At 36.4% G+C, this 13,705-nt stretch overlaps 1 protein-coding gene across 2 annotated transcripts; it reads left to right on the top strand.

Moving 5' to 3' along the window:
- Positions 1-10,181: 10,181 nt before the first annotated feature.
- On the top strand, positions 10,182-12,567 carry LOC118439388. 2 transcript variants are annotated; one of them, XM_035860647.1, is made up of 6 exons: positions 10,182-10,409; positions 10,550-11,365; positions 11,442-11,785; positions 11,861-11,951; positions 12,051-12,126; positions 12,209-12,567. In XM_035860647.1, the coding sequence occupies exons 1-6, from the start codon at positions 10,328-10,330 to the stop codon at positions 12,315-12,317; spliced, it is 1,518 nt and encodes a 505-aa protein (XP_035716540.1). In that variant the 5' UTR covers positions 10,182-10,327; the 3' UTR covers positions 12,318-12,567. The 2 variants fall into 2 exon arrangements, with proteins under 2 accessions (XP_035716540.1, XP_035716539.1); XM_035860646.1 differs by having other exon boundaries at positions 11,439-11,785.
- The last annotated feature ends 1,138 nt before the right edge of the window (positions 12,568-13,705 follow it).

The raw sequence follows: 13,705 nt of genomic DNA, 5'->3' as shown, positions 1-13,705 counted from the left end.
CTTCACGCTCCCGTTAAGTTCCATAAACCCCGTTAACTTCTACAATTAACGCCAAGCTATTGACGGATTCGGATTCAGCATCAAAAATACATTCGAATTGATATGCGACATAACGAATAAGCCATATTTGGACACCACGGTCACGGCAAGGTCACGGGGGCCTCGGAGGTCAAAACCATTAATGGCGTTGGATTCAGCGTAAAAAATACATTCGAATTGATATGCCACTCGCTGTGGGTGGAGTTTCTCAAACTAAAATAATTAATTAATAGTGTTTATCAAGATCACTTATCATGATAACCACTATTGATGAGTGATGTATGTATGTATACTACTCACTCACTCAATTTACTTGCACACTGCAAATATACAAAGACATTTAATTTGAGATTGATGGCAAGCGTACGTGAAAGTCACGTGCAGGCGAAGTGAGACTCATGCAGAAAATTCATGCATGCAACCGTTGCTCCGCGTCCTTCTTTGTCTCCTCTACGGGGCAATTTGCATTGAGAGCCACAGGGACCCAGGCAGAACTTAACACTAACGCTTTATGGAAGTAGATTATTTACAGTGAACATACATATAAACATGGACAAGATACGATTTTACAGAATTTCTTAGGAGACAATATGTCCCCCTGTTCCCCTGCTTCCACGGCCAATGTCCAGTCATGGTGGGTGAGAAGGTTGTAGTTTTTTTCATGAAATGCAGTATGTAAACAAGCAAGTTTTCCTTGCCCGTGGCATTTTTTAGATCGTAACTAACATAATTAAGATGAGATTACGAAGAAATGAGACAAAATATTGACGTGTGCATGGACTGAGACCATTTTTTATAGTCAGCACATAATAAATAGGTGCATATACACATTGGGTTTTACATATGAATTACAAGTTTCAGTTTGCATGTTCTCCTTGTACGGAATTTCCACGTGGAAATTTTAACATCCTGTTTTTCATTTAATCCGAGGAAATGGGTTTGCCTACATATGTATGTACAGCTACATATTCGTCAAGAAAGTATGCATCCCGTACATGTAAAATCATCATCACGAAAATAAATTATATGTATTCGAAACTTATTAATTATGGCGTTCGAAATAAATTAGTTTTGGACATTAATATATGTACAGACGGATATTAAGTACGTATTGATTTGTTCATTGGGAAGTTGCTCGTGGATGAAATGATATAGTGTACATAATATGTACATACGTATGTACGTATGTATTTGCATTTACACAAAATGCGCGTTATTACCGGGCATGTGAAGTCATTCAGTTGCATATCGGTATATGCATTTCGGTAGGTAGTGATTCAATACCATTTCGATAAGAGTATACACAAGTCACTATAATAATTGACAACAAGGAACTAAAAACGTGGGAAGAGTTGTTTTTTATGTAAGTAAATACTAATCTGCATAAATATCTGCATTTCCTTGATTTCGTGGACATATTTACATACGTAAAAATGTGAATTATGGATTTTTGACCCTCAAATAAATTAAAAGCGAAAATTCGTCACAATGAAATCTGCAGAGATTATTCACTTGACAGAGCTTATCCTCTACGCACGGATCGTCCGTAGCGCCACGTTCCCGCCAAAATTTATGACCACGCCGGACTTCTTCTCTGAAAAATATGTCCTTCACTTCGTCACAGTTTCGGACAGAGATGCGTCCAAATTTTTTCGGGATGTTAAGAATCCCTTACTTATCGAGACAGGTGGGCATGACATGACGAAGATAATGACACCATACCCATCTAAATCCTCCCCACAATTTATTTCCATCCTGCCATCATCATCACATAACCTGCCAACAACCCAACTCCTGACAAATATTGTGAAAGGGATCAAATCAAAATACATCTTCGCTGATGTATCCAGCCTTCAAAAACTATCTGAAAAGCACTATGCTCACGTAATTCTCAAACTCTTAGAAATATCGGTATTAATCCTGTACTCGATAAGTAAGCAGGACAAAATCGTATTTTACCTTAATCAAATTACCCGTGAGGATATTCGACTCGTAAGTATTTATTATACCTTACCTGTTCACATTCATTTATTTTTTAATTCAAAAGGAACTAATTATTCATTTGTTATTCAGTAAATTCATGTATATTGAATGAATATTTTTTTCGAATTTTTTGAGTGAGTGAATACTTAATGAATATAATATTTAGTCGTTTGATACTCATGAAGAATGAAGAATTTTATTCATTATTCATTTTTCACGCTATGGGGTATATTTCGAAATTCATTTAATAAAGGAGATTTGAGATTAAATGAATAGAAAATGAATAAGTATTTATTTGCATACCTTAAAATTTTGCATAAATGATTAAGGAATGAATATTTTTTTCAATTTTTAAACTGAATGAATTTTGAATGAATAATTTTTTTTTGATAGGTAAGTATAAGGGGAGGACACGGAAGTATCACCCTTGTCGAATTACAGGCGGCGTGGGACAAAATAAACAAAAATCTACAAGGCAGCATTCTGGTTGATTACACACCACCGGATCGTCCCGGGTATTTCCCACATTGGGGAGATTGCGCTCGCAGTATTTACCGCTTGAATCGTCAAGGAGGTCAAATCAAGTATTGCATCTTCTCCGTTTTGAAAGAAACCTATAACGTTACGACGCTTCCTATCATGCGCGCAAAAAACGCGGGAGTTAGGATTGGTTTTATAGAATTCAAAATACTGCTCAGTTCGGACAGGTTGCATCTGTTTAGTGGAATGTTTCAGATGGCCCTTGACAACTTTGTGTTCGCCGTTACGACCAAGATCCCATCTTCTCCGATTGGCGGGAATGATGATGTTGGCGCGCTTTTCTCACCCTTTAATCGGTTCACGTGGTCTTGTCTGCTATTATCTTGCGTTCTTATCGCGGGTCTAAATATGTACCGAAATCGGGAACATAGTTTGACGCCCGTTATTTCGATAGTTCCCGAGTTTGTATCCATGATTTCCTTATTTCTTGGCCAACTCGGATCCGGGTTGGACCAAATATTTTACCGGGAACAGGTCCCCATCTCATCAATGACATTCTGCTTTTTCGGGGGATACATTTTAATGGAAAATTTGTACAAGGGAGAAATTTTTGCTGTTTTAACGGTTCAAAATCTTCCCGACGTGCCAAAAACGTTTGAGGACCTGGTTAAATCGAATCTTTTGACCGTTACGAACACAAAGATGCACGTAATGCCGGAATCTACTATCGGCATGGATTTACCCTGTATGATGAATTATAAAATAATTCCAGAGGTTTCGGAAACATTGGCGACAAAATTTGACAGCTTGATGGCGCAATTTCATCCCAACTTGAAATGCATTAACCGTTTGAATAACACATTTTTCGATCATGTGTCAAAATCTAAGCCATATTTTGGCGGTAAAAACTCGACTCTCCTCGCGGTTCACGAAACGTTCGCCTTTCTAGATCGTGCCATTATTATAGTATTATTAGAGTATTATTTCAACCTGATGAAAATGATTGGAGGTCAGATCCATTCATTTAAAAGATAATGAATAAATTATTCATTCATTATTCAATAAATTCATGAATACCGAATGGATAATATTTTCAAAATTTGAAATGAAAGAAAATCGAATAAATATTTATTCATTTCATATTCATGAATAATTTTATAAATTATTCATTTTTCAAGCTATGCTCAATACGGGAGGTTTATTGAAAAAATCCATAATTGGGATGCAACGAATAAAAAATTAATATTTATTTTCAAATTTTGAATGAATGAATAATGAATAAGTAGTTTTTATCCATTTATAAATAGTATGAATTTTGAATGAAGAATTATTTATATTCTGAACAGGTCGACTTGTAATGGAGAAATTGGTGGAAACTCCATTCTCCATGAACTATTTTGTTGAAGGCGCCAAGAATTTTATGCAGGACAAACTCTACACAAAATTTGGTCAGTTGTCACAGTCTGGAATTTTGCAGGGGTGGGAAAACTTGGAGAAAATATTGCATCAAATTTCTTTCATGGACAATTACAAACCTGAATTGATGGGAAGATTTTTAGCAAAATTGATTTCCGGTGGGAAGAAAGAGATCATTTTCCATGAAGCGGAACCAGTTTCGCTGCACATTATGAAGTATATATTTGCCTTGTGGGCCCTGTGCGTAGGGGTGGACGGAATGGTATGGATGGCGGAGTGGGTGTGGTACGATTGCGGGGAAAGTGGGAGGAAACAGGTGTATTTCTTCGGGATGGGATTTATTAAGATGGTGAAGAAAGGATGGTTATGGCCTTATGGGTATGGGATTAAGTTAAGGTGTTGTATGTATAAAAAATAATGAGCGTATACATGTCAACCTTCGCACATCCCGCCAATTAAGTGTAGTAACATAAGTTTTTTGAAATATCGCAAAAACTTTTGCTGGCAAAAATCTGGGATTGTTTCTCAAATTTACTCAGGAACTGAGCATCTTTATTACATATATCGGAAACTAATTTTGCAAACTAATTACTATATAGAGAGAGACATTGTAGAAAATCGTGGAAATAATCAAACTTTTATAGATTGATTATTTAGAGTTGCGAATCCCCTCAAGACACAAATTTTGGTGTGCGCATCAGAAATTTGCTAAATGAGTTGCCAAGCTATGTAAATATGTTTAGATGTATAAGATGTTGTCATGAGTGCATACATAATATGCATATTTGTGTATTATGCAAATATCTGTATGTATGCTCAATATTTAGAACCAAGATACAAATGAAATTTGTAACATATCGATGATGCTACAATGATTTTAATAGTGACTGGATTTTTTAAGTAAGATTTAATGTATTCTTTTCAGTGTAAATTGAAAAGTTAATTATCCAATGTACAATTTTTAATGTGGAATAGTCTATATTAAAATTTAATCTTTTTGTATTTGTAGACGTATGTATGTATTTAGTAACTATGTCATACATATGTAGATACGCAAGAAGTATGAATTGGAATTAGTCAAACTTTTAAAGGATTTAAGCAAAGATGATTTTATTTCATTTTATTGTAAATTATATTCCAATTACAGTGCATACGCAGTCCAAGGTAAGCCTAATCTCAAGAAAATTTCTACCCGAGTTTGCAATAATTATGGATAAATACTTATATTTTCAGGGTTGTCCCAGTTTGGAAGAAAGTATTTCTTATGTACATACATATGTACATATGTTGGTTACGCTATTGTATTAAAATTATTAGTCGCAAATAAAAGAGCAATAACATATTTAGGAATGTATGTACATATATTATTGTGTGTGTACATATGTATGTATGTATGTATGTACAGTCAATGGAAAAAGTATTGGCAACCCCCACGCCAGCTAAATAAAATTGGCTGTAACGTTGGAATGCATTATACAATTGGCATGAAAATTTGTAGGCCTTTAGCAAATATAATGTAGTTTTCGATTATAGTCATGTTTTATTGATTAAAATTAGATCAACACAGTTTTTAAATAATTTGTTGGAAAATTTGCAAAATTTACCCGCAAAAAGTATTGGCAACATGTGGCCAAATTAATTACGCAAAACAATTTTCTTAATCAGCTACCACATTTCATTACGGTAAGTTAATTTGGTGAGGAAATATGACGTTAGCTACATTTTAAGTCTACAGTTATGTTGTCTGGAGGCAAAATGGCGACACCAAACGAGCTGTATTGGCGCCGCGAGAAATAATCATGTCTCTTTCACAAAAAAGCTTTCTTATCGAAAATTCAAAGAGAAAACATACTTCTCCATATTTACTATTGAAAACGTAGCCAAGAAATATAAAATGACAATCTCAGTTTCTACTTTTCCATGGTGCGGAAGAAAAAAGTCACCTACGCCCACGAGCCACTGATGAATCAAGCAAATTATCACTAGAGATCGGAAGATTTCAGCTCCCAAAACCATGTTGAATTTGAGAACCAACTGTGGCGTCAACATATCATGCAATATTGTGATCAATCAAAAATCATGCTATAGGGTTTCAGGGTCCAGAAGCCCGACCGACGCGAGGGTCCCCAAAACGAACCAACTCAATAAATTCGAATGGACTAAATACCACCCTGAATAGACTTCCAATGAATGAAAAAGGTTCTGCTGGTCTGACATAAGCATATTTTACTTATTCGGAGCCAATTGAATGGTTCAAGTCTGGCGGATGCCATAATAGGCTCAGAAAAACGAATATGTTCCTATGACAGCTAAACACAGAAGAGGAGCGATTATGGTTTGGGGTTAAATGACTAGGTCGTGGCGTAGGTAGCTGGTCATTATCGATGGAATCATGACCAATGAGGTCCAAATAATCATTCTAAACGATAATTTGAAATTATTTGATAAAAATCTGACCTATGAAGGAATTTTATATTCCGAAAATTCAGTGACCCCAAACATGTAGCCAATTTAACGATGCAAGGTTTTGGAGATCGAAAAGGTTAAGCTTCTTTCGTTGATTGCAGTCTCCCGATGTGATTCTGATTGTCCGGATTGAGAAAAGAGGGACTGGTGGGAAACCACTCTTCGAAAAACGAGCTTGTCAAAAGTTCGAAGGAAGTGTGGGCAGCCATATAGAAAAGCGTTGTAAAGAAACTTGTTGAATCAATTCCACGGCGTATTTGTGCTCGTATTGCGTCGAGGGGAGGTGCTACGTAATACTAGAAGCAGTTTGTCATAATAAAATTGGCGTTTCTTTGATTTATGATTTTTTAAGTTAAGGGTTGCCAATACTTTTTGCGGGTAAATTTTGCAAATTTTCCAACAAATTATTTAAAAACTGTGTTTATCTAATTTTAATTAATAAATCATGATTATAATCGAAAACTACATTATATTTGCTAAATGGGTACGAATTTTCATGCCAATTGTATGATGCATTCCATGGTTATAGCCAATTTTATTTAGCTGGCGTGGGGGTTGCCAATACTTTTTCCATTGACTGTATGTATGTATGTATGTATGTATGTATGTACATAGAAGCACGTATTTATGTGGATAAGTATGTAAATTTTTGCATACATTTGTTAGCGTAAAGTGCTAAATATTCTGCAATTTTGGTATGCAAACTTGGATAGGTTTACATATGTATGTATGTACGTTCTAATCTACATATGAGTTATAAGATAAGTACAGATTTATATAACACAAATTGTACATATCAAACATAATAATTCATCACCTATGAAAATGTATGTATGTATGCATTGAGGAGAAAAATTGTTAATGCATGTATCAGTACATAATGTAAATAATGAATGACCGTAGTAATTCGGTACGAGCACAAATGTATGTACACGTGGTAACGATTAGTCACAAACTTGACTATAAATAAAGTTAAACAAGTGGAAAGTGGGTAATGAAAATACGTACAATCAGGGTATTCATGATTCCTTCGTGTCCTTAGTATTCTTCGTATCGTGAAATGAGTTACATGGGTTATGAGATTTTTTAAGAAGTGTAAAATTTTGCTGTCAGCAATCGCTCTGCTAAGGTTACGATTTCACGAAGCTTGATCCCTTGTTTTTTCCTTAACTATTTTACGATACTGAGGGTACCAAGACAATGGCATGTGAATACCCTCAACGTTAATAAATAAGGCTATAAATAAGGTAGTAAATAAGGTTAATATTTGGTTAATAAGTACATACGTTTGCCAAATTATTTTTCTCGTCGGCTAAAAATGGGCAAACTTAAATTTTGCTTCAAAATTCTTATGAACGAAGACTTGAAAATCTTGTTTGGGAAACTTTTGGGAAACTTGAATGGGAAACTTTTCTCACACTGAATTACGTACAGGACCGACACAATATTTCCAGACATGTTGGTTAAATTCTTCTTTTTCCCTTAAAAGCACCCGCACCCCTGGAAATATGGAAACGTGACCAGATTCCTTCAAACTGTGGTTTCGTGGGAACGACCATTCCTCCTCTCCCCAGAAGTGTACGGGGGTGGTGCCACATTACCCCCATCCCCACCCATGTCGAGTACGACAACCTGAAAAAAATGGAAATTTTCCAACAATTATTCTCATAAGACGATATCATATCTGTAATAAATATATAATGCAAAATGTACATGATTGTCTAAAATTACATTCGACGCCCGGACCAATGCTTGCAGGGCAGACTCATGATCATCCCCTCCTCCCCCCACGGGCCATCCAGCCATTCGGTCTTCCTCATCGGCACGACGAATGTTTTCTGTACTGTAATAAATTTGTAAAAAAATGAGTATATAGCATTATATGCATTTTTGCAAAAATTAAATTTACAACACTTAGAAATTTTGCATATGTAGTCAGGCAGGTATTGATTTCTCAGTTTTAAAATTGCTACCGCCTGGTATCAAAATTAGCTACCGACTTGGTAAAACTTTTATACCAAGCTAATTCTACAGGATATTACTTTGGTACAGTCCTATATGAATTGAATACCGCTTGGTATTATTTTAATACTGGATTATTTAAAGTGAATAAATCTCCCACTTCTTACGTGATTCTTAGCTTGTTCATCATATAGAAGAACGAAACTACGGCGGAGATAAGGAATAAAATGCAAAACCCTGCCAAAACTACGAGGCCGACGAGCAAGTCGTGCCAAACGATGGGGGGCATGGGAATGTCTTGGTCGAAGACGTAGTAAGTACTCGAGTTTGTATCCATCTCGAGCAATAATTAATTGTGGATCGGATAAAAAATATGTAAGTGTCGATAGGTTAGGAGGATAAGCGACTGTCCTCGTTTCAAAAATTTAGCAAGCTATTTATTACAAAAGCAGAGCACCTATGTATGATCCATATTCCATATTGTCACAAAAAAGTTCAAGGTTACGGATAAACACGGGCGCAGTGGGATAAATGGGGAGAAAGTGGCCCTCAACAACTTTCTGTATGACATTAATTATATAAAATTACATATTTATTAAATTATTAAAAACATGTTTAAGATATGGTTGCGAAAAATAGTTGGGTAGTTATTTGTTAGAAATAATTGCAATTATATACTTGAGCATGACCATGAAACTGGTTAGCATGACGTTAATTACTATAGAATTTCGATTTAATTCATAATTTTGTGTGGTTAAGTGTCTTAATATTTTTAAATGTGTAGCAGCGAATTCTCTTCGTGATTTTCATATCAGAAATTCAATTGTTTTAGAACATTATACAAACTTACTGTAGAATTATTGTTGCGTGTCACCTCATTTGCATATTTTGACTCATTAACGAGACACAGAGTTTGTTCAATATGGAAAGTCCGTATCGCTGATAAATGGGCATAGTGAGATTTATGCAAATGAGGTGACCCCCAATATTAATTCTGCTAGACTATTTTACATATTATTTGAATTCGGGTCGCCCTAATTGGTCGCAAATTTACGCCACTGACAATTCAGAGACAAAGATATCGCTTCACTTCGTTTTGCCCAGGACTGTACGTACGTGTACAAATACGTCTTTTTCAAGGAGGTGAAACGTGCCGTGGATTAAATGTGCAAGTTGGTCAACAAAAGGGGGAGATTTTCTATTTGGGGCTATGCACAAGAAATGTGGCTGGTTTTTAATGCATGTTAATGACCCCGGAACCACTTATTTATCTATCTTCTAATTAATGCAGAAACTATAGCATGAATTCGACCCGTTATACATAAAATTGCTGACATTGTTTATGCAATCCCCTTGTTTTTAAGGACACTTGAACATCTTGGTGGTCATCTTTTGTGAGAAAAACTTGAACTGGTTGTCTAGTTGTTTTGTTAACACAAAAGTAGTACAAAAATCTAAATAGTCACCCATAAACATACGTCGGATATGAATGCAATAAGATTTTTTCCATGTATTGACCTACACCCCTCAAACTTTCTGAGAATGTTCGCGATCACTGGGTAGGTCACAAGGTCACATTGGTCGAAGCATATTTTCTCATATCTTCGGGTTTCGGGACATATCACATATTCCTATTCTCGATCATATTTCTGTTTTTTCCTGTATTTTAAGACTTTTGGCCAAATTCCAAAATTTTGCATACCAAGTTACCAGAAAATGACAAAAAATTCAGTTTTCTCATTGTGCATGAGCAATAGTACATTACATTTACGGTAATCTAAAAAAAAATCTGTTTCAGTCATCATCTCAAATCTCACTATCAACCAAGCAACAGCGCATTTTTCATACTCTTCGTTCACTTGTAAATTGCAATTTACTCTCTCTAGAAAAAAATTGTCAATTTGTCAATTTAATTACTTATCGGCTCCTTGCCTTTGCAATTCCTACCATTTAGAAGGTACCTACCGATGAAGAGGTTAACATGGAGCCAGCCTTCATCCACCAAATCAACCAGCTCGGGCAGCAACTCGACCTTCTCAAGGAATATATCGAACTAAAATTTGGTAAAAGTTTTAAAATTAATTGTTTATCACTTTAAAAAATTAATTTACCCCAAAAGCTGTCAAATTATGAATTCTAATGTGTCAAACTAAATGAATTTTTCGAATTTAAACGTAAATTTTCCCATCTTTTTAATACACAGGTCTAGATTTTAGTCAATTTCGAACCTTGAAAGCTTCTAGCCCCAATGCGGACATAATCTTCCTCCACACCGATGGATCGCTCCAGTATCGTGACGAACTCGTCGAAAGGAATGAGGAGCAAGACGATGACATCAAAGATGAAGGAGAGCAAGTCGACGACGATGACGACCATGTCGAAATTGGCGACGAAGGAGTCTCCGTCCACTGGGGAGAAGACGGCAAACCTTCCTTCGAGGAACGAGAGGATTTCAATGATCAAAGAGAACAAGGTGACCAGGACGAAATTGACGATTGGGGACAGGACAGCTTGCCCGTCGTCACAAGTGTGTACGAACTAGAGCCTGACGACGTCAATGTCCCGGCATTCGATGACGACAACTATTCTAATCACCAAGGTGAAGGTGACGATGAGGACAACATCCCTGCCTCATTTTACCAATCGTACAGCGGGAGTTATCAGTACGACAACGGTAACAACGACGAGCGGGCGGAGGACGACTCTTCAGCCGTGTACGGACAAGAAGAAGAAATCGGTCATGACGTCGAAAGTGTCGCACTTGTCACCAATTCACCTCACAATGACCATAATTATTACAAAGAACACTCTACGGCCCTGTACGGACAAGAAGAACGAATCGCCAACGACGACAATTATGGCGCCGAAAGTGTCAATAATTCTTCACCTCCCCAGGCCGATACTTTCCTAATTCCCCTCACCATCAATAGACGGAAGAGGAAAGCCAATCCATCTCCCGAGGGAAAAAGCGGGGGCGTAATGAAAAATATTGGGAATCTGATAGTCCCACCCTTTAAAGGTAAGCGTCCAAAAAATTCTTGCAAGGGCAATGTTGAAATTTCCCAATTTTTCTAAAATTTCTCTTTGAATAGCAGACAATTTTATGGATGAAGATAATTCCGGAAAACTTATCAAGCACCCTGAAAGAAAACGGGCTAAAGTCACCGATAGGAAGTCGCCACGTGCCACAGAAACGTTAACTTTCAGAGCGAGAAACGGGAATGACGACAATGACGACGAAGAAGAACAAGACGGTGACGACGACCACGAAGAAAAGTTAAGTCTTCAAATTGCGAACGAATCCACTTCTACGGATGATGGTCTCTTCGTCGAGAAAATTACCCGCCCTGACAAACCCCCTGAAGGGAAACGTTTCAAAAACCAAATTGCCAGGAAGTCCGTACCTGCAACTGAGGATCAGCTGGGACAGGGGACAAAGGTAGACAATTTTCGTTTACGTTCCATTTGAGCACCAAAAAGTTGACCTTGACCTCACCTTATCGTTAACCCATAGGAAAAAAGAGCTGCTACAGTAGCTGCCCGGAAGGCAGAAAAGGGCCGGGGGGCCCGACAAGAAGATATGCTGCCGAGAAAGAGTCAATTTGGTAAATTTTAACCTAAATTTATATCGATTGACCCCCAATTTGAATTTGACATCAATTACGACGACGATGCCACTACTGATTTATTTATGTAAATTCCAGGCAGGAAGTGGTCAAAAGTCTACACCTATTACGACTTAGACGAGACTCTACAGAAATACGTTTGTAAGCGATGCGGGTATGAAAAATATTTAATTACGTAAATTAATTAACTAATTATGAAACAGGATGTCACAAAAAAGAACAATTTTTACTCGCAGCAATTCTTACTTCATGGGCGGAACGGGGCCGCTTATCCGGCACTTAAGAACGCACGAGGATTTGAGAGAAGAGCTTAAAACAGCGATATTTCGACCACAAGCTCGTTAACGGGAGAATGAAAGTGAAGACGATAAACTACGCTCGCGTTAAAATTATAGTTTATTTGTAGTTAAGTATAAAATTGGACTCATTTAATTAACAAAAATAGCAAACATATTGTTTCCAGAAGAGATTTACGCTTATTATTTATTACTCTAACAAATTTTAAATGTTTTCATTGGCTTGCGTAGGTTATTCTATACTTTGTTAAAAACATGATTGAGATTAACTATTAAATAATACCAATTTATTTGATGCATGAAATGTTTAGGGTATTCATTTATTTATTCGTGTCCTTTAGTATCGTAAAATAGCTCACGAAGCAATAAGAAGGGGTCAAACTTTTCCTCGTTTTTCCACTAAAATTGCATATGATCCAATCATTTGTAATAATCGTAACCTTAGTAACGGTGTTTTTCCCGAGAAAATCTTACTTCCTTTACAAAATTTCTTAACTCGCGTAACTTATTTTACGATGCGAAAAATATGTACCAGGGATACGAACGAGTCATGAATATCCTGTTTACACAAGTCTTGTTACCTCGACTGTAAAATATGCGAAGGCTGACGCTCATTGTTTAAAAATTACCCCGTTTTAAGTAAATTTTATGAAAAATGTTTATAATTTATTAAAGATTTATCGAATTTATAATTTCGGACTAAAAGTTACAAACCGCAGAAAAAAGTGTGGATACTAATAAATAATTCATTTAAGTCATAAACTTACCATAGAATTTGTTATCCATGAAATAATTTAGTTAAAAATTAGCCGTTTTTCATAGGGGCCGTCCATAAATTACGTAACGCAAAAATCGTCATTTTTTAAACCCCCCCTCCCCCTTCGTAACGTAACGTAAATTTGATTTCACCGCAGGTAATTTCTTTAACAGTCACTTGCAAAATTTTCAATTGTTCCAGGTTGTGTAAACAAGTGTCGCTTTCATTGCTTCTATTTATTTTAAATTGCTAGATAAATCAGAATTTTGTGAATTTCTTGTTCAAGAACAACCTTATTCATATTCGACAAGAAATGGAAATTGTAAATCTTACAGGTCTCTCAACTTTTACTAAGACTCACAATTGAACCTTTTGTCAAGTCAAGTTGCACTCGGAAAATTATGGTGCCACCGCCACCATTAAAGGAAGAGTACAATTCTTGACAACCATCATGCCTCCCAGTGACCTCGTTGGGGCTCAGGTGATCGACAAATTCCGATCAAATTCGCATCTTAAATGTAAGGCTCAATTAATCGTGGAACTTACCCTCCAAGGTCACTGTGGAGGAATGATGGTTTACAAGTAGGCAAGCATTGTACTCTTCTTTTAATTTGCGCACCATAATGAAAAACGCTTATTTACATGCGTACACTGAAACCTTCTGGATGACATTAGTTCAA

This window comes from Folsomia candida, unplaced genomic scaffold (assembly GCF_002217175.1).
Source record: "Folsomia candida strain VU population unplaced genomic scaffold, ASM221717v1 Fcan01_Sc034, whole genome shotgun sequence".
NCBI classification, from domain to species: domain Eukaryota; kingdom Metazoa; phylum Arthropoda; class Collembola; order Entomobryomorpha; family Isotomidae; genus Folsomia; species Folsomia candida.
Note: the sequence above shows the minus strand (reverse complement) of the source record. Positions and strands in the feature narration are given on the sequence as shown.